The sequence below is a fragment of the Danio aesculapii genome, chromosome 7 (assembly GCF_903798145.1).
Source record: "Danio aesculapii chromosome 7, fDanAes4.1, whole genome shotgun sequence".
In the NCBI taxonomy this organism is placed as follows: domain Eukaryota; kingdom Metazoa; phylum Chordata; class Actinopteri; order Cypriniformes; family Danionidae; genus Danio; species Danio aesculapii.
The window spans coordinates 3464394-3487598 of NC_079441.1; the positions used below are offsets into that span (position 1 = coordinate 3464394).

Below are 23205 nucleotides of genomic sequence, written 5' to 3' on the forward strand. Positions count from 1 at the left end.
TTTTATGCTAATAAAATACTTACCTGTTAAACTTTGTTAATAGTAATAATAATAATAATAATTAATAATAATAATAATAATTAATAATGATGACAATAATAATCATCATCATCATCGTAATCATAATTAATAATAATGACAATGATAATAATGATAATAATAATAGTAATAATAATAATAATTAATAATAATAATAATCATAATTAATAATAATGATAATAATAATAAATAATGATAATGATGACAATAATAATACTCATCATCGTAATCATAATTAATAATAATGACAATTATAATGATAATAATAATAGTAAAATAATAATATTAATAATAATAATCAGAATTAATAATAATGATAATAATAATTGATAATTATAATAATAATGATAATAATAATAATGATAATGATGACAATAATAATAATCATCATCATCATAATCATAATTAATAATAATAACAATAATAATGATAATAATAATAGTACAATAATAATAATAATAATGAAAATAATAATTGATAATGATAATAATAATAATAATTATTATAATAATATTAATAATAATAATTATTATTATTATTATTATTATCATTGTTATTGTTATTATTGTTAATTATTATTATTATTATTTTATTATTATTATTATTATTAATATTATTATCATTATTATTGTTATTATTAATTATTTATTTATTTATTTTTTGTTATTATTTTAGTATTATGTTATTATTAACATTAATAATGTTTTTGAACAGCAAATCAACATATTAGAATGAGATTTGAAATAACAGGAATACATTAGCCTACATTTTAAACTATATTTTTATTTGATTACAAAACAGAACGAGAAAATAGTTATAACAAATAGTAAGAGTATATTCCGTCAATATTACAATTTATATAAAACAATAATGACATGAGAATCGCGAGATATAATGTGAATGACCATACAGCATGCAGCCTCCGTGCTCAAAAACTACACACTACACTGTTTTTAAAATTTTATTATGAAATATTTACGCGTGTAAAACATGTTTTGTATGATTTAACATATACATTTTAGCATGATTTATCATATTGTGTTTTCTTTTTTCTCTCAGGTCACGCGCATATGCCTCTGCTCTGTCATAAAAACAGCGCGCGCCAACATCTATTATTAGTCTATTATCAACACATAGACACAAAACAAACAGGCTGCCGTCTAATATCAACGCAGATCGCCTCATATTATGAACATTAATCATCATTTTATCAGTCAGTTAGGTTTTGTTTTCTGTTCCAGCACTAGAGAAGTGGCGGTAAACACTGGAAGAGCGCGGGATTGTACTTTCTTCAATATTCTCGAGCAGATAGCGGTGAGTCTGCGGAGGTTAAACTGTAATCAGCAGTGTTTTTGCACAGTCATTTCTCATGTTTCCGAGTTTTCTTGTGTCAGTCAGAGTCAACAGTTTCAGCGGGGTCACCTCTGATATAATGACCGTGATAAAGAGCAGCTCATAGGACAATGGCGCTGAATAAAACCTCATTTTCTTTTCTGAAATAACTAGCAAAGGAAATTACTTATTAACTTGGGAAAGGATAAAACATATGTCGGGCCGTGTTGTTAAAAGTGTATGCGGTTCTGTAGCACATACACTAATGAAAATGTGTACTAGCCTATTAAAAGTGTGTTTCAAAAGACTCTATAGAGCTAAACATACATTTTAGGACCGAGAAATGTGTGTGTTTATATTCTGTGTATAAAATGTTCAGTCCTTGTGGATGTGTTTGAGTTGATAATACTCAATGTAATAATATGAGATAGTATTCGTTCCAAATTTTGAATAAAAATGAAAATTAGAGCCTTTATTTTGCATAAAATAACAAAAAAGGTGGCACCAAAGCCACTGAGAAAAACTGTAATAGTGTAATACTTTAGTAACATTACCCAAAACTATATAGGGCATATATTTTGGTACATTGGACCAAAACAGATTTATTAAAGGGATATATTTATTAAAATAATGTTATAGTCACTGAACATCTTTAGAAATACAAATAAAATACATTTAAATTTATGCAAAATACTGAAAAAAAAAATACAAACTTCAATTTTTTTTTAATTTTGTTTCTTTCGATTTTTCCTCTTTTTAAAATCTGTATTGAATATTCGTCTCTAACATATAAATTTGGCCTGTTAATGTTCGGAGCATTATTGTAAGTTATTTTGATACATTTGCTCCAGATTTGGTAACAGTCCTGACCAATCTAATTTATATTCACAAATATAATATTGTGAAGACTTGTAGAAAATATTAATTTAAAAGACAGATTCGTGAGGGATGTTATGCTGAGTACCATATACATTCACTGAGAAATGGACCAAAATACTCATTTTTAAAATGGGAAGTACTCATTTATGCCGAGTTCTTACTATCTGTCTCTCTCTCTGTCTGTCTGTCTGTCTATCTATCTAACTGTCTGTCTATCTATCTATCTATCTATCTATCTATCTATCTATCTATCTATCTATCTATCTATCTATCTATCTATCTATCTATCTATCTATCTATCTGTCTGTCTGTCTGTCGTTCCGTCTATTCATCTATCTATCTATCTATCTATCTATCTATCTATCTATCTATCTATCTATCTATCTATCTATCTATCTATCTATCTATCTATCTGTCTGTCTGTCTGTCTGTCTGTCTGTCTGTCTATCTGTCTGTCTGTCTATCTATCTATCTATCTATCTATCTATCTATCTGTCTGTCTGTCGTTCCGTCTATTCATCTATCCAAATATCTATCTATCTATCTATCTATCTATCTATCTATCTATCTATCTATCTATCTATCTATCTATCTATCTATCTATCTATATCTGTCTGTCTGTCTGTCTAACTGTCTGTCTGTCTGTCTGTCTGTCTGTCTGTCTGTCTGTCTATCTATCTATCTATCTATCTATCTATCTATCTATCTATCTATTTACCTACCTACCTACCTACCTGTCTGTCTGTCTGTCTGTCTGTCTGTCTGTCTATCTATCTGTCTGTATGTCGTTCCGTCTATCTATCTATCTATCTATCTATCTATCTATCTATCTATCTATCTATCTATCTATCTATCTATCTATCTATCTATCTATCTATCTATCTATCTATCTGTCTGTCTGTTTGTCTGTCTATCTATCTGTCTGTCTGTCTGTCTGTCTGTCTGTCTGTCTGTTTGTCTGTCTATCTATCTATCTATCTATCTATCTATCTATCTATCTATCTATCTATCTATCTATCTGTCTGTCTGTCTGTATGTCATTCCGTCTATTCATCTATCCAAATATCTATCTATCTATCTATCTATCTATCTATCTATCTATCTATCTATCTATCTATCTATCTATCTATCTATCTATCTATCTATCTATCTATCTATCTATCTATCTATCTATCTATCTATCTATCGTTCCGTCCATTCATCTATCCAAATATCATTCTATCTATCTATCTATCTATCTATCTATCTATCTATCTATCTATCTATCTATCTATCTATCTATCTATCTATCTATCTATCTATCTATCTATCTATCTATCGTTCCGTCCATTCATCTATCCAAATATCATTCTATCTATCTATCTATCTATCTATCTATCTATCTATCTATCTATCTATCTATCTATCTATCTATCTATCTATCTATCTATCTATCTATCTATCTATCTGTCTGTCTGTCTGTCTGTCTGTCTGTCTGTCTATCTAACTGTCTGTCTGTCTATCTATCTATCTGTATGTCTAACTGTCTATCTGTTTGTCTGTCTGTCTTTCTATCTATCTGTCTGTCGTTCCGTCAATTCATCTATCTATCTATCTATCTATCTATCTATCTATCTATCTATCTATCTATCTATCTATCTATCTATCTATCTATCTATCTATCTATCTGTCTGTCTGTCTGTCTGTCTGTCTGTCTGTCTATCTATCTGTCTATCTATGCCAACAGTGACTTAAAATAATGACAAGCCACTAGTATTAAATGTACCACATGTCAAAATATTAATATATTTTGTTACTGGTTCACATATTGATAAATTTTTTTAACTGAATGATTTTACCCTTTAAACAGGTTTCCAATGTCTCAGTTTAAAACCAGAGTGACAATAGAGAAAAGGGAGTCAGACAAGAAAACACTTCCCCAGCCTAGCTCTTCTTTAAAAGCCAGACGAGAAGAAAGAAAAGAGAAAGAAGCTGGAAATCCCATCACATCCTCAGCTCTGAAGAGAAACAGAGAACAAAACTCAACTCCACCCACTTTTAGAAGACCTCCCCCTGTTGAGCCCCTTTTTGACCCAGAGCTCCGCCCATTTTTGCTTTCCACCCACTGCGATGCCCTCTTCACATCACTGCGAGGACTCAAGGCGGAGGGGCTTTTGTTGGATTGCAGTTTAAATCTCCTAGGCCATGCCCACAAGGCTCACAGATTAGTGCTCGCTGTTGTCAGTCAGACTGCGGAGGCATGGCTGTTTTCTGGAGAGGCGGGGCTTCAAGAGCTGGATGTGGATGGAGGAATGGTGACTCCTGCTGGACTGGAGGCTGTACTGGACTTCTGCTACACTGGAGAAATGAACAGAGGAGAAACTGAGGAACTGCTGGATGCCTGCAGGGGGTTGAGGGCTGAGAGACTGCTGAGATTGTGTGGAGGAGATTCAGTTTCATTCAGTTCAAGAGAAGAGAGAGAGAGGAGTTTGCAGCTCATCCGAGCACTGTGGGAGAGGAATGTTGGCTGTGATGTCATCATACAGACTGACAGCAGCGACCGTTTCCCTGGTAACTATAGCATCTCCTTTGTCTTTAATGTTTTGAGAAGAAAATAAGAAAATAATCCAAGTTTATAAATATTTTTGTCAATGTGAAATTTAATGTGTGCACATTAATATATATATATATGAGCAGTATTACACGAATATCGGCACTGGTGAGAGGCATGCATTGGCTTGAGGCTGCACGTCGAGTGCCTAAGTGATGATATACAGCCATATCGCCCAGCTACAAGTGTGATATTGCATTTTTACAACAGTTTGACAGCATAATTGTGTATATAAAAAAGAAAATCAAACACAGAGAGTCTCAAAATCCCTTTTGTATTAGGAACTACTTTCTTCCGCCATTCATTCACGTCTGCAGCTGACGTCAGAACAGCAGGAACTGTTGCTCATTCACCAACGTCACTGTAGAGCTAGTGTTTGAATGATTCTCTAGCGTAATGTCTAAAGTGATGACAAAACAGCTGATTTTGCTCACATCTTAAAATTATAACACTGAACGGCATGAAATGCCATCAGTTTACAGAAATTTCCCAGTATTTCTCTGTTGCAATCGGGAGATCACAATAACTAACCTTGAAATAGCCAGAGCATAGCAAACACTAGCAGTTTAAGTGGTATAAATACAGCAATACAAAATACAAAAGAGAGAGATTGACTTAAAATGTCATTTACATGATTTATAATGATGTGATCAGCTGTAGTTTAACACTTACATTGAGAAACGCTGAGTTTTTCTCCCTGTAAGGACTTATCATCAACCGTCAATTTCTTTGCTCTGGTCAATGACTGGCTGATGGCGGACGATGCACTGAATCTCCGACATTATAAATATTTAAAATAGGCACTATCCTTATAAATACACTGCATAGTTGCAATCTAAGCCACTAGATTCGAAACTAAAACAAGCCTCAAAAGTATATTATGTTGTACATCAGCAGCAATATTTGTTAAACAGTAGAGTGCCCTGTCCTTGTCACTGTATGTGGGCGGAGTAATGAACAAGGATGAAGGGTTAAGAAGCTGTACTAGTGCTGTTGTTGCAGAATATCGCACAGCTATCAGCCAATCAGATTCAAGAACCAGACAGAACTGTTGTATATATATATATCAGCCATGTCAATGTCAATGTCAATATATATATATATATATATATATATATATATATATATATATATATATATATATATATATATATATATATATATATACACACACACACATATCTCGGAATTAATCTAGATTGGCTCATTTGAATTCTGCCGAAGGCATTCAGAATATGTGTACTACCCAAATGATAAGTCTTTGAGAACTGGTTTCTCAAGCCAGGTGACGCATTAGACCAGGGGCTCATCTCCTGTTTCCAAAGTGCATCACAAACTGCTTGAGAAACTGTTCTACTATGATAATTGGTGATGAAAATAAATGATGTTCAATAAGATGTGCTTGTGTTTACTAACTGTTTATTCAGCTAAGCATGAACTTTGAACTGTAGACCTACATAAGCTCCAAACAGCGATTTTTCTTTACCTTTATCCTAAAGTCATAACTGAACTGAACAGAAATGGCATTAAGACATGTGGAGTATGCAGATATTAGTGACATTATTGAAGTAAACACCACAACTTTTCGCCATATTTTCTGTCAAGATCCACACACGCAGCTGTCAGTAAAGGACCGCACAGACATACACAAACACACACACATTGCAAAATGCAGAAGTTTTTTCTTTACATTCGGCATGCGTTAATAAATTCCATAACACTCTCACCAGTCCTTACTCCTTATTTGCGTCTAATACCCCAGTTTGTCACGGGGCATAAATGAAATGTTCATGAGTGAAAGTGAAACTGCCGAACTGCAGTTAAAGTAAGACATCCTGCTGATTTGATTCAGAAGGGCACTTTGTTTGTCAGACGGCTCCCTGGTCAGGTATACATCCGCGCTAAACTATCAAGGTGAAAGTCATCATAGCTTGCGTAGAATAGACCCAGCTCCAAACCAACTTTGAGAATAGATTAACGCGATATTTTTTTATAGCGCGATAAGAGTCTCGCGTTAACGCAGCAAGTTAATGCAGCACGTTAATGGCCCAGCACTAATATATATATATATATATATATATATATATATATATATATATATATATATATATATATACATACACTTTATATATAACTTTTGAGATGGGTTTGACATGGTTCACTCACTAGCTTAAAAAGCAGCATCTACTCACTTCTTAAAAAAAAAATCCACTAATCACTTTAAAAACAACAGATTTACTCACGTTTTAAGTAAAATCAACTAATCACTGTAAAAACAACAGGTTTACTCACTTTTTAAAGTCAACCAATTGCTTTTTACAGTGTAAAAGGGTAACAAAAACCTCAACATTGGCAAAAATTTATGTTATCGCACTTAATCATCCATATTATACTTTTTGTTGCATATGCTATAAAAAATGCTAGGTTTCACACAAATCCTTCAGGTGGTCCAAACACAAAATGATTAAGTTAAAGTCAACATGAACCAGAAGTTGTGACTGTTTTTTTTCTTATTGATGCAGTGCCTAGAGAATATATTAAATGAGAATATTAAATGACAACACAGTGGGTGAGGCTTGTTTTTTTCCTACTGTGAACTGATTGGATGTAGTAAAGTAGGCATTTCATTCAGAAAGATCTGGAAAAGGGTTTGGGGAGAGTTATTACAACCTAACAGACTCTTCCTCGTCACCGTTTCTGTTTGTTGTCATAGCAATGTCAAAACTGACAGCTGGAGGGCGTAGTTAAGTGTGTTTGCCCCGCTCAATACATCAGACAGACTCAATCTAAGAATTTAACAAAACAAACAGGAAGTGCATTTAAGAACTGTGTTGTTTCAACTCATTTTAGGAAGTAGTTTGAACAAGGAGCAAGTCTTTTTTTGTGAGTGTATTTCCCCATGGTTTCTCTCCTCCAGCTCATCGTGTCATATTAGCAGCCGGGGCGGACTACTTTCGTGCTCTGTTCTGCGGTGGGTTACGTGAGTCTGGAGCAGATGTGGTGTCACTGCACGGCGTTTCGTCCTGGATTCTGCGTGATCTGCTGGGTTTTATCTACTCCGGCCGGCTGAAACTGAGCAGCACAAACGTGTGGCATCTGACAGAAGCAGCGGCACAGTTTCAGCTGCAGGGGGCGATGGAGCTCTGCTTAAACTTTCTGCAGGACAACATGGATGAAAACTCTTGCCTGGACATTCTGGCTCTGGCTGAAGCCTACAGTCTGAAGGATCTGGCCAAACGGGCAGAGGATTATGTTTTAGCCCATTTTCAGAGGGTCTCTGAGGGGGAAAAGTTTAGGGATCTGCCCTGCACTCAGCTGAAGTGTTTTCTGGACAGAGATGCACTCAATGCAGACAGTGAGGTGAGTAAAAAAATAAGTCCCTAACTGGCCACTTTATTAAGTACACCTGTCCAGCTGCTCATTAATGCAAATTTCTAATCAGCCAATCTCATGGCAGCAACTCAATGCATTTAGGCATGTAGACATGGTCAAGACGATCTGCTGTAGTTCAAAGCGAGCATCAGAATGGGGAAGAAAGGGGATTTAAGTGACTTTGAATTTGGCATGGTTGTTGGTGCCAGACGGGCTGGTCTGAGTATTTCAGAAACGGCTGATCTACTGGGATTTTCAAGCACAACCATCTCTAGGGTTTACAGAGAATGGTCCGATAAAGAGGAAATATCCAGTGAGCTGCAGTTCTGTGGGAGCAAATGCCTTGTTGATGCCAGAGGTCAGAGGAGAATGGCCAGACTGGTTCCAGCTAATAGAGAGGCAACAGTAACTCAAATAAGCACTCGTTACAACCGAGGTCTGCAGAAGAGCATCTCTGAACACACAACATGTCCAACCTTGAGGCGGATGGGCTACAGCAGCAGAAGACCACACCGGGTGCCACTCCTGTCAGCTAAGAACAGGAAACTGAGGCTACAATTCACACAGGCTCACCAAAACTGGACGATAGAAGATTGGAGAAACGTTGCCTGGTCTGATGAGTCTCCATTTCTGCTGCCACATTCAGATGATAGGGTCAGAATTTGGCCTCAACAACATGAAAGCATGGATCCATCCTGCCTTGTATCAACGGTTCAGGCTGGTGGTGGTGGTGTAATGGTGTGGGGGATATTTTTTTGACACACTTTGGGCTCATTAGTACCAGTTGAGCATCGTGTCAACGCCACAGCCTACCTGAGTATTGTTGCTGACCATGTCCATCCCTTTATGACCACACTGTACCTTTCTTCTGATGGCTACTTATAGCAGGATATCGCACCATGTCATAAAGCGCGAATGATCTCAGACTGGTTTCTTGAACATGACAATGAGTTCACTGTACTCAAATGGCCTCCACAGTCACCAGAACTCAATCCAATAAAGCACCTTTGGGATGTGGTGAAACCGGAGATTTACATCATGGATGTGCAGCCGACAAATCTGCAGCAACTGCGTGATGCTATCATGTCAATATAGACCAAAATCTTTGGGGAATATTAACTGTACCTTGTTGAATCTTTGCCACAAAGGATTAAAGCAGTTCTGAAAGCAAAAGTGGGTCCAACCTGGTGCTAGTCAGGTGTACCTAATAAATTGGCTAGTGAGTACACACAATTACAATTGCTCATTTCGGGAAGAACACCTGCTAATGTACTAAGCATGTCAAAGTTCCTTATGTAGTGACTGAATGTTTGCAGATAGATGTTTTCAGAGCTGTGGTGAACTGGGTCCAGGAGGATAAACAGCACAGACTGTCTGATCTCCCAGGATTGATGCAGAGCGTTCGCTTTCCTCTCATGAGGCCTGAGGAGCTGCGGGAGGTACAACACTTCTGCATGGACAAACACACACTGTTCATGTCTTCACACCTATGAAAATCTCCTGTTCAGGTGCAGGAGTGTAAGCTGATGCTCAGGTGTGCAGAAGGAAAAACAGCTCTGGATGTTGTGAAGAATCTCCTGCGTGATGATCGGAGATTGTTGGACTGCAAGCCACGCACACCAAATCAGGTAAATCACTGATAGATGGGCTTCATTAAAGGCGGTCTATTATGCAAAAATCACTTTTATAAGGGGTTTAAACACAGTTGTGTGGCAGCAGTGTGTGAATATAACCAGCTTTTAATGATAAAAAGTTTTAAATTCTACTTTTGATAGTCAGACTTGAAAATAACAGTCTGCAGAAACACTTTGATTTCCATTCTCCATTTGTATGATGTCATCAGACGGGGAAAACCCCATCCAACAGGGACAATCTCTCCCTCATTAGCATAGGACATTAGTCTTGATTTTGAATCTGCCACTATGCTGACTCACAGGCATTTGTAGCTCCGCCCTCTTTTGAAAAGAGCGCAATCTCATTTGAATTTAAAGTGACAGTCACCAAAATAACACATTTTGGATAAAAACCTGAAAGGGTCAGTTTCAGAGAGTCAAGCTTTATTTCCGCTGTACATGACAAATGACCAAGCGACAGATCCGAATTGAGCTGTGGATCCGCTAAAATATTTGAACTCCTGCGACTAGACCGTATGCGACTGGCTGACCGTATGTGATGTATTTCAGTGTTGTCCAAGCAGGTCCATGTGTGCGAGATGAGAAATAGAATTTTTTTCGTTATTTTTTTAGTTAGAAAAAAGTCTTTGTTAAAAAAAATACATTTCTATTCATAAATGAGTAATAAAACATATTATTTTTTATGTTGTCTCCACATTCCCTCCAATTGTCTATGAGTTTCTAGTATTCATTCATTCAACCATGGTGAACCCACGGAGAATAAAGGCTCTGGCTTTTGCACTCCTTTATTTCTGACACCACGAGATTAGCTCTCCTATGGTGCACGACAAAACTGAAAATTGTTTGCGACTGCCACAAGGTGGCGTATTTCGACAGTTGTGTCCAAATGTCGTGTGCAGTGGAAAGGCGGCTTTAGAAAACATTATTTGTGAGGTATTTTGGGCTGAAACTTCACACACACACACACACTCTCTAGGGACATTAGAAACTTATTTTACATATTGTAAAAAGGAACATAATAGGTCACATTTAAAAGGGTCATGAACTGAGAAGCCAAAATTAAATTGATCTTTTGGCATAGAAGAGTTCACAATACTCTGCTAAAACAAATCTGTAAAATTTACAGTGAAAAATCGACAGCTGTGTTTGCTAGAACATCACAGTTTTAAATAGTTTAAATCTAAATATTGCAATAAACATGATTTATCAACATTAGATTTAACATAAAACCCTGATGTACATCAATGATGAGAAAAAAACTCAAAAGAACCACAGTAATGTCAACAAAAAGGCATAATAATGTATTCAAGAGTTCACACTTAGCTGATGATTGATTATAAAGCTTGTTTGGCATGCTGTCCCGAGAGAGAGCCCTGAGCTCATAAGATCCTCGAGCCCGGGGCTCCCTTCTGTTTGCATGGCGAGAGGGGAGTTTGAGCTCAGGAAGATCTGGAGAACTCGCCTGCTGTAGTAGCTAATGAACAGTTAGAGATTGCTTTTAAGAGATAACTACTTACTAGGAGCACGTCTATGGTGCTGATTAGGATTAATCAATTAACTTAAGTTGCATGTTTTTGGATGGTGGGAAGAAACCAGGGAACCTAGTGGAAACCCACGTGAGCACGAGGAGAACGTGTAAACTCCGCACAGAAACGTCAACTGGCTTGGTAAGGACTAGAATCAGTGACGTTCTTGCTGTGAGGCAACAGTGCTAACCACTGATCCACCCATCTAGGAAAGGAGGAGGAGTAGGGGTGGAAGGGGAGATTCTTCAAAACGAAGATGGCGGTTTTATGGAACTTAGGGTATTTTTAGTGGCTTAGGAATCGTCTGATTGGTGAATCATAAATTGAATAATGTGGGACCGGCTGCAAGCAATTATAAGCACTTGATCCTCTCGAAATTAATTTATAAATAAACTTCATGTGTCATGCAGAAAGTTCTGGGGAAAGTCAATTTCCGGTTGTTAATCATTATTAATTACCAAACAAACGTCCTGTATATTTCAGAACCCCCAACAAGAGTTCGCTAAAGATTTTTTATAGGTCGCTACTTATTTGTCCTTCTGTTTAATCTGCGCCAGGTTCTGGTGATTGTCGGTGGAGATTGTGTGAATGAGGATTTCGAGCGTCGAGAGCCAAACCTGTGCCTGTGGTTTGCCTGTCGGTTTGTGCGTGGAGAAGGCCTCAAGCGCTCCATCGAGTGGAAACCTTTGGCCCACCTTCCTGAACCACCACGTTTCCGCCACTGCGCATGCGTCCTCAACAACACACTCTACATCCTTGGGGGACGCAAATACTACGGTGCCCTGGACATACTTAAGAGCGCTCTGAGGTGAGAGTGAAGGCTATCGAGACACAAAATCCACTCATATAAGTATGAATGTGAAAATTGCAGTGCTCAGAATAGCTGCCGTAGCAAAGTAATGCCTTGTTTCCACTGACTGGTACAGATTGGTACAGTACGGTTCGGTATGGGTAACATTTATCAGGCTTGTGTCTCCACTGCCAATGGTGCTCTCTTGGTAAGCGTGGTCTTCAACAGAAAGTTGCACTTGACATCGTTCTCACTCAAAGTTCTTCTTACTAAACAGATGCTTTATACACATAAATACTTGTGTATAAATGATCATTACTAACCTTTCTATCAACAGTATTCGATTATAGCTGCAGATCAATGATGAAGTAAAATAGCCTACTGTAACGTCTGTGATTTATGTAAAATAAAATATTTATAACCACATACAGCCTTACACAAATAAACATATACAGTCAGTACAAACCTCTCAGCTTTATTCCTCACCAGCACATGTAACGTTAACATCTTGTTAGAAAGAAATTTTTAAGTTATTATGTGATTGTGATTAATTGTGGGACCTTCTTGAAAATGAGATGGTATATCTCAAGGGGTTTATCCCTATGAATGAATATCAGTTCCTTCATTCTGAGTTCATAATAGTCCAAAAGGTGGTAATAATAAATAAACATGGCAGTTTGTTCATCTTTTAGGTTGCTGAAAGAATCATTTATCCGTTTTTCTGAAAGGATCATATGTCAGAAGCACTTCAGTAATCACACACATGTTATTATTATCAGCTCAAGTTCGTTATTTCAAATATAGACGTGCGGCAAGCTCATGCAAATCTCTAGAGAAAGTGAAAGCGCTCAAGCTTTTAGACAGCCTCATAAACAACAACAAGTTCGCTTTTTGGTACTTTTTGATAGTGGAAACTGGCATAAAAGCATACCAATCCATACCATACCACTCAGATGAAATGGGCCATTGATCCACAAGATGTGTTTGTTCTTTACGAATTGTCGTTTGGCGAAAAGAGATGTTCTAAACAAAGCAACAATGTTAAAAGGAAAGGTTACTTTATTTGGTTGTCCACGGCAATATGTCTTGATTTAAAGATGCATATTTTACTCTCCATTATGACCTTCCATCCACACTGAGAGAGTGTTTTTAGGCAATGAAAACATATCATCTTAAAAACACTCTCCAAAGTGGATACATTTTCAAAACACTCATTTTTGTGTCGCAGTGTGGACTGTGAAAATGGAGTTCAAAACCGTTGCTGCATTTTTGGTTATGTGACCAATTCAGCTAAAATGGTGTAGTGCAATGTACAGCAGTTGTTTTGGATGCTCTCTATTTGGACGGTGTTGTTAAAAATTAATGTTAGTTTGTGAATGCTCTAGATTGGTTTTCTTCGAAGGACACAGAATGTTTACTCAGAGCTGTTGTTTTGACACATCTCCCCAGGGGCGCCGCTGGGCGTTACAGACCCTCCTGGACGAAAGTGCAGTGCGGGAAGTGGAGGGCGGTAGAGGTTGATTAGGCCCTCTGATTGTAACTGTGTGGGCCCTTACGATCATCCTAACTCCCCCCTGGTTAGTCAATTTTTATAGGGCAGCTCTAATGGAAACACTGTCATTTGGCCAATGTTTACTAAACATATAAAAACATTTGCACATAGCTGTAATGGAAACCAGACTGCTGATTTATAAAGCCACAGATATATACCAAGGCAAGGCAAGTTTATGTATATAGCACATTTTATATACAATGGTAATTCAGTGCTTTACATAAACAGGGATAAAAGAGACAAGTATAAGAGAATGAAAACAAGAATAAAAATGATTAAAAACATATAAAAACAGATTAAAATGTGTTAAAACAGGTTATAAAGCAATGAAAAAGTAAAGAAAGACACAATAGTGTGATCTGTCGGATGTAGCACAGTGCTCATTTAGTAAAGGCACAGCTAAACAGATGTGTTTTCAGTCTTGATTTGAATGTGCCTAATGTTGGAGCACATCTGATCATTTCTGGAAGCTGATTCCAGCAATAGGGGGCGCTGTTGGTTGCTGAAAGCCGATTCACCCTGCTTTGACTGAACTCTTGGAATTTCTAGTTTATTTGATCTTAAAGATCTGAGTGATCTGTTAGGTTTGTATTCAGTGAGCATATCTGTAATGTATTGAGCTCCTAGGCCATTTAGTGATTTATAGACCAGTAATAATACTTTAAAATCTATTCTGAATGTAACTGGAATCTAGTGTACAGGACAGGTGTAATGTGCTCTGATTTCCTGGTTCTGGTCAGAATTCTGGCCGCAGCGTTCTGGATGAGCTGCAACTGTCTGACTGTCTTTTTGGGAAGGCCAGTGAGGAGGCCATTACAGTAATCCACCCTGCTGCTGATAAAAGCATGAAGACGTTTCTCTAAGTCCTCACTGGAAACAAAGCATCTGATTCCTGCAATGTTTTTGAGATGATAGTATGCTGATTTACGGACTGCTTTGACTGAAACTCATATCTGACTCGAGAATAACACAGAATAGCGATGAAATATTTTAGAAACAAATATGACGTAGCAAAGTCTTATTCAAGGAAACAATCGTGTGAACACGGCAGATTAAAATGCACCCGAAACAAAAGATTTGCAAAGGTTTCAAAGCTTGATGAAGCAGTGTTTTAAAAGTGTGTTTGCGCAGCAGTTTGAGAGGCTGTTTCTGTGTGCAGATTTGATCCAGCTCAAGGCCGATGGGAACGTCTCCCTGACATGTCCAGAGCCAGGGATTATTTTGCGGCTGTGTGTCACAGAGGGAAGGTGTTTGTCCTGGGCGGAAACTGTGATGACGTGAACTGTCTGGACACAGTGGAGTGTTACACACCTGAGGAAAACACATGGAGGTCCACAAACATGTCTACTCATATTGAATACCGAGGCTTCATTTATGATCACAGAATGAACAGTTATGAATAAGTTACTGGCATTCTATTGAAAATAAATGAAGCAGATTGGGTGTCATGTATTAAAGCAATTTGTTGAATTAGTTTTTATTTTTTTAACAATATACAAATGCACGTGCCTGTACCCGCATGTCTCATTTCTTCATCGTTTTTGTGGTCAAATGTGTTTGAAATAGTCAGGCGACTTTCATAATCGTCAGATCGCCATCGTTTTCACACTGCATGACAATTGAGGGTGGCGTTCAGCTGCTGTTGTGTTCATACTGCATGATGGATCTGTGGATACACAATGTAGGACTACAAAACAATCTGTGACAATTCTGTCTGGCTCAAAAAAAAGCATGATACAAAGAATGATAATATCACTCAAGATCACGTGCGAAAATGAAAATAGTAGCCTGCAATAAATATTTGAAAGGATCTGCCACTGAAATGCTCAGTGCGCTGAATGACTATTTAAGGCCCGTTTCCACTGAGTGGTTCGGCTTGGTTTGGTACGCTTTTATAGCCGTTTCCACTGTCAAAAAGCGTACCGAACCGTACCGACCACTTTTTCGGCACCCTTTCGAAAAGGTACCAAAAGGCGGAGCTAGACGCGCAGCTGAACGCTATTGGTTTACAGAGATACGTCATTCGCTTACGCAACAAGCCAGAATGAAAACAAAAAAGCCGCCATATTTAAAATACATGCACAGCCGAGAGATTACAGCGGAATTATAAATACATAATAACTAGCCATGGTCGACCCGGGCTCAAACAAACCTTGTCGTCGTCTCGATAAACAGCTACAAAGCCATGGAGTAGAGCAGATTTACCCCGTGCCGGGTAGTTTTTTTACGAGGCAGTCTGAAGCGCGAGCGGTTTCGCTTTCTTCCTTGCGCTTTAATTTAGTTATTTAATATAATTACAGACGTTACAGTAGGCTGTTTCGCACTGTCATTGATCTGCAGTTATAATCAACTCATGTTCATAGAAAAGTTTTTATGTGTATGAAGCATCTGTTTTGTGAGAAGTGCTTCTCATATGATATGTAAGTGACCCCTACAGCTTTATTGTAGACATTTCCTCGAGCGAGAATGACGTCGACTGAAACTTTTTGTCATACACCACGCCCACTAAAAGGGTACCCTTGTTATTGGAAACGCAAGCTTGATAAAGGTGACCCGTACCAAACCGAACCGTACTGTACCGTACCAGTCAGTGGAAACGAGCCATTAGAGTGATAGGGCAAAAAGTAAAGAAAATAATGGAGCAGGAAATGTTAGCTGCTGAGACTGATCAGGTAAATCTTTCTTTATTTCTGTTTAATGTTGTTGTGAAGCTTATTTATTCTTATATTGTGGTCTAAAACTCCTCCCCAAACTCTCCACTTACTTGTATCCTGTTCTCTCATTGGCTGTTGTTCATCTCTGATGTATTTGTAGTCAGTCAGAACTCATTCATCATTTCATTCATTTTGAATCCTCAACAATTTGCTTGGATCGCAATTGTGTTAATTCAAACTGTGTGATTGTGCCTCATGTAAATCAGCACCGATTTCAGGCATTTCACCTAACTTGTCTGCGAGCAAAAGTCAGGGCCAAAATTGTGCAGTGTGAACTCAGCATTTTGACAAGGCATGTTTAGCAGTCATCATAATTTTAAATCCTTATTTTAATATTAAGATTTTTGTTTAATTATGTATGTATATTTACATGTAATCATGAATGTATTATATCATCTTTGCATCAAATTACAATGAACGTTTTTGCAAGGTGTGTGTAATGCAGCGTTTATGGGTGCAGGACAGTGAATTTTTTTGTTTTTATTATTTATTTATGACTTTTATAGCAAATTACAGTAAAAAAAGATGACAAAACAAAAATATATTTCTAATTAAAAGTATAAATAATATCAACTTAAGCACACACAATGAGAAAAAAAAACATACCAACAAACAGAAATGTAAATAATAATAATGTGGCTTAACAAAAACTACACTTGTATAATCTGAAGCACACAATACACTCTACTTTGCACTTAGGAAAGAAAGAAAATCAATTTGCTGGAACAAGGACTTGGTCTGTAGTTGACAATAAAATATGTTCTTGGATATATTTCCTAAATGGGTCCCAAATTTTCTTAAACTGGTTAGATGAACCTCTAGACAGTCTAATTTTTTCCAACTTTACAAAGAAGTGGATCCACTGTGTTGGGGTTGGAGGTTTCTGATCCTTCCACCTAAGCAATATTAGTCGTTTGGCCAAGAGCACAATAAAAGCTATGCAATCAGATTGTATTTTTGTAAGGTTATACGACATAGGCAAAATTCCAAAAATGGCAATCAGTGGGCAAGGGGAGATAGATATACCCAAAAAACCAGATATAGTTTTAAAAATAGTGTGCCAAAAGCAATTAAGCTTTAAACAAGACCCAAACATATGTGCATGCGTGGCTGGGGTGGAATTACAGCGATTACAGGCCGGATCTATATGCTGAACAGGACAGTAAATTTGATGTTGTTCTCTCTTCTGGCTGCTGTTATCAGTCTCACACAATTTTTTTTTTTCTGAAAGCCTTGATAACACCATCATGGAGTTTTTCTTATAGTATTTCAAAAAATTGGATTGTACATTTATTGTACTCTCCCAATTCCCTGCACTTTTAGTTTACCTAACTATGATCACTTCTGCTACTGAGAAACCTCCAAATGTGAAAGAGTTCATTAGTGTTTCTGTGAGTCTTTTCCCAGCCTGATCTCACAAGGAAACGTAACTCTTTTACGTTTTGTCAGTTTCAAGAGTTCACACTTAGCTGATGATTAATTAAAAGCTTGTTTGGCATGCTGTCCCGGGAGAGAGCCCTGAGCTCATAAGATCCTCGAGCCCGGGGCTCCCTCCCGTTGCAAGGCGAGAAGGGAGTTTGAGCTCAGGTAGATCTCGAGAACTCCCCCGCTGTAATAACCAATGAACAGATAGTGATTGCTCTTGAGAGATAACCATTTACTAGGAGCATGTCTATAGTGCCGGTTTGGATTAGTCAATTAACTTATGTTGCATGTTTTTTGGACGGTGGAAGGAAACCGGGAAACCCGGGGGAAACCCACGTGAGCACGGGGAGAAAATGCAAACTCCGCACAGAAATGTCTGCTGGTTTGGTAAAGCCTGGGACCAGAGACATTCTTGCTGTGAGGCAACAGTGCTAAGCACTGGGCCACCGTGTCACCCATCTAGGAAGAAGGAGGAGTAGGGGTCGATGGGGGGATTCTTCAAAACGAAGATAGCGGTGGTACGTAACCCAGGGTATTTGTAGTAGCTTAGGAGTCGTCTGATTGGTGCATTGAGAATTGGATAATGCGAATCCAGCCGCTAGCAATCATAAGCACGTGATCCTCTCGAAATTTGTTTATAACTAAACTTCACTTAGTGGCTAAGTCATACGAATTTGACTTTGAGAGTTCAATCTCACACGAAAATGTAAAATTTTTAAAAAACGAGACGTGCCACCCAACCCCCGCAAATTTTACCAAATTGTACGAATGAGATATGTACGAATATTGTAAGAATTCATACAAATTAGCCACTAAATCAAAATGTACTGAATTGTCGTAACATAGATTTTTTAGTAAATGCCAGCCCTAATTCTAGAAAATATGGTAAATGATATCGACACTGCATGCTAACTTCTCTCAAAAAGCCAGGGTCATCAAATCTGACATATTTTCATTTGTCATTTGTTGACACACAGGTTAACTCATCCTCTAGATGTGCCTCTCTGTGGTCACGCTGCTGCTGTGTTGAACGGAGAGATCTTTGTTTCGGGCGGTTACGACTCTCATCTGCGCTGCTATCCCTGTCTGTGGCTCTACGACCCGGTGCATGGCTGCTCCAAACTCGCACCTATGACAGAAGGGGTGGGACGGGCTGGTCATGTGATGCTGGTTTCAGGACACCGATTGGTTGTAGCCGGAGGGTTGCAGCCGATGTGGGCGGGGTTTAGAGACCAGCTGCAGTGTGAGTCGTATGATCCTGTTCATGACTCCTGGATGTCGTTCCCTCTGCTGCCCCGACCGCATCTCTCGCCCGCAGCCGCCACTCTTGACGGACACCTGTATGTTTTGGGAGGATCTTCAGCTGATTCAGCTCGTGATACAGCCTGGGTTCATAGATACGATCCACAGGCAAAGTGTTGGGATAAACTCGGAGCAATGCCACGACCTTACACGGATCTGGCTGCATGTGCTTTACAGCTGCCCGTCAGCCTGAAGACATGAATCACTCAATCACTTTCCTTCAGCTTATTCCCTGCTCCATCAAGGGTCACCACAGACGAATGAACCACCAATTACTCTGGCATATGCTTTACACAGTAAATGCCCTTTCTGCCATAACCCATCCATCCATTTTCCTTTGGCCTTGTCCCTTTATTTATCAGTGGTCGCCACAGCGGAATGAACTGCCAACTTATCCAGCGTATATTTTATGCAACCCAGTACTGGGAAACACCCATACACTGCCGCATTCACACACACTCATACACTACGACCCATTTAGCTTATTCATCTCCCCTGTAGCGCATGTGTTGGGAACTGTGAGGAAAACCGGATCACCCGGAGAAAACCTACACCAACACGGGGAGAACATGCAAACTCCACACAGAAATGCCAATTGGTCCAGCCAGGACTCAAACCAGTGACCTTTTTGCTGTGAGGTGACATTGCTAACCACTAAGCCACTGTTACTGCCCCCTGCCATAACCCAGCACTGATTATCCAATTCACCTATGCCACATGTCTTAGGAATGTGGGGGAAACTGGAGCACCTGGTGCAAACCCACGTAAACACGGGGAGAACGTGCAAACTCAAGACAGACAGACCTCCTTGTCCAGCCAAGACTCAGGCCTTGCTGTAAGGAAAATATTCATTCTACCGGTTGTTGCTTTTATTTAGAACACGGATTAAATCACTCGCTCCTGTCCTCAATCTGGCAACCTGCCCTTGTGTTTGTTTTGATCCAGGAGTGCAATACCTAGTTCAACCACTGGATGTCTAACTAACATACTACACCTTTAAAAGGTGACCATGCCAAGTACTGCAAACAACACCACGTAATTTCTCACTCACCTTCATCTTAGTCCCTGCTTCATCTGAGGTTGCCACAGAGGAACGAACCTCCAATTACCCTGGCATTTGTTTTACCTGCGGATGTCTGATACTGCTTTCTGCTACTGTACCACCCCATGCCATTTCTAGAAATCACTAATATTATGTTGTTGTTTTTTTCCGACTAGTAAACAACAAAAGGGATTTTCACCCCCCAAAGTAATTCTGCAATCTGCAAGTCTCCCACTTGTCCCAAACCTGTTTCAGTTTCTTGGTATCACTTTATTTTGATTGTCCCTTTAACGCATTGTGTTGAATTTAAGTTATATTGCATCTACATGCCAACTGATTCTCATTATATTATAAGTAGACTGTTAGGTTAGGGTTAGCTTAAGTTGACATGCTTGCAAAGCTTCTTAAAGTCAGTTAAATGTCTGTTGAAGGAGCAGTATCATGAATACTAATACTCAAATGAGACGTAGATGGCATGCAGATGTAATGAAACTTTTACTCAGCAAAATGTTTAATAGGGACCATCAAAATAAACTTACCAGTTTCTTTGCACTGGTGAACATAAAAGAAGCTGTTTTGAATAATAATGGTGTAGCAAGTGGGATGGGGTTCAGATATTTGGGAGTGGTGCGAGGCCTGTGTGCCATATCGGTCTGGATTCCCACAGAGCAGCTTTTCTCAGTCCTGGCCCTCGTGCCATGGTGTTGCATATTTTGCATGTTTCTCTTATTCAACACAGCTGATTTACATAACCAGCTCATTAGAAGAGCACCATGCATCAACTGTGTTCTGTATGACGTTTACACACAGTGTGCATTGTTCCCTTCTCTTTCATTGCTCTCTACCTGATCATAAGAAACCCTTATTTCATAGAATCTTAACTAGAGAATAATGAAGTGTGACATAATATACCTCCGTAAATAAATACAACATAAATATACATATCGTATACTAAAAATTCATTTAAATGAAACATAAATTCTCCCTTCAAGCTAAAATCAGTCAAACGGAATATTCTGATACCCACGCAGCATCGTAAATTGTGTAGACACATGAATCGGATAGGGGTCACAATTAAAAGAACGTGTAAACAGACAGGCGAAAAAATCTGATATAGGCAACAAATCGGAATTGGGCATCAAGACCTGACAGTGTTAAGCTGCGGTCACACTGGGCTTTTCTTCCCATAGACTTCCATTCATGTGCACGCGAATGCGTCAGACCGGAAACGCAGGGTCATGCATCAAGTTTCGCAGTTCGCGGCGGTGCAAAGTTCAAGCTTGGTGAACTCTGACCTGCAAAATCGCATCACTTGACTGCGTGAGACCAATCGAGGATTAAAACAGGACCTCTCTGGACAGAAATTTAAAATATGGAGCAATCGCTGGCTTGTTTAATGTCTAATCATCTTGTTTAATCCCGCCCCTTTTCGCAGCGCCCTACGACAGAATTTCGCACACACAAAGCCCGGTGTGACCGCAGCTTTAACTGGGCCTAAGTGAAGTTTCATAAACTAATTTCGACAGTAGCACGTGATATGATTGAGCATGACTGGCCGCTCATCTGTAATCAGTAATAATCCAATCAGAGCGATCCTAGTTTACTATAAATGGATCATTTTCTCCCTACTGCTCTATCTTCGTTTGGAAGAATCCCCCCTTCCACCCCTTCTCCTCCTTTTCCTCCCTTTTCTAAAGGGGGAGCTCTCCAGACCTACCTGATCTCGGATCTCCTGATTTGCTTATTGACTGGGCAGGAGCCCTGGGCTCAAATATCTCCGAGGTCAGGGTTCTCTCCTGGGACAGCATGCCAAACCTGCTATAAACACTAAGCATATCTAAGTGGGAACTCTTGAAATGATCAATGTGTTCAACACTGCATTTCTAATGAGTTCAGCTGTGTGCTTCTGCTTCACATCCTTTCACAAATCCTCTCCTGTAGAAAAAAAACAGTAAAGTGATAAAACGACTCAGATTAAACAGTCCCTGTGTCATATAAATAAGTGGTTCTCAAAGTGGGGGTAGGAACACAATGAAGGGGGGGGGGGGGTCACTTGGCGTTTTCCAAAAATCTAATTCATTTTATTAGACTAGTAGAATGACCATATTTTATCCATAACCTATCGAAGAACAAAATAGTTGTTGGTAACATTGTTAGCATGTTAACAATAAACATTAAAAAAACACATGCAAATAAAAAGCCACCAGTCTTTTTTCTTTTTTTTTTTTTTATGGCATCAGGTTAAACTTTCTGACACCTTTACGGCACTCACATAAATACAGGCCACATCTGAACATGGAGTATGGTCTCCGAGTGGTGTTCTCCAAAATTAAACAAGGAATAGATTTGGGCCTATTGGTATGTGTGCGCCGTTATGTGCAAGGTTTATATATTTATAACCACCTCAGAGAATATTGGGGGTCGCGGGCTAAAAAGTTTGGGAACCACTGATATAAATCAGTGCAGATTTTCCACAACAGCATAACAGAAGATCACCAGAGCACTGGATCATTGAAGGTGAGAGCACACGGAAAGTAACAAAAAAAAAAAGATGCAAATGTTGAGATTTTCCCTGTGAAGGCGTTACGGAAATATAAAGTATGAAACATATAGACTCAACTCTCTACCACATTTAAATGAACACACTTCTAAAGAATACAGAATCACACAGAGCGGAAATATGCAAAAACACATGAATGAGGAAGAAAAATGAAAAAGTCTATTGTTTAGAGTAATAAACAAATGATGTGACGTGCTGAATGACGGATGAGTGCAGATATAGAATAATCACACAGTCTGAAACTGCAGACAGAACCATCAGACTGAGGACAGAAACACACCAGCTCTGAGGTAAGAACACACACATCTACATTATACACACAAATGCACTTTCATTTATTCATTTTCGTTTCGGTTTAGTCCCTTTATTAATCCAGCCAACTTATCCAGCATTTGTTTTATGCAGCGGATGCCCTTCAAGCCACAACCCATCACTGGGAAACACCCAT

The 23205-nt window shown here is 38.6% G+C and overlaps 1 protein-coding gene across 1 annotated transcript; it reads left to right on the top strand.

Annotated features, from left to right (window-relative positions):
• Positions 1 to 1177: 1177 nt before the first annotated feature.
• Positions 1178 to 19356, top strand: LOC130232590 (kelch-like protein 33). Its single transcript, XM_056462569.1, has 8 exons — positions 1178 to 1353; positions 4100 to 4800; positions 7758 to 8204; positions 9533 to 9651; positions 9721 to 9840; positions 11930 to 12180; positions 14874 to 15044; positions 18831 to 19356. Exons 2-8 carry the CDS (start codon positions 4107 to 4109, stop codon positions 19354 to 19356), a joined length of 2328 nt encoding a protein of 775 aa, XP_056318544.1. The 5' UTR covers positions 1178 to 1353; positions 4100 to 4106.
• The last annotated feature ends 3849 nt before the right edge of the window (positions 19357 to 23205 follow it).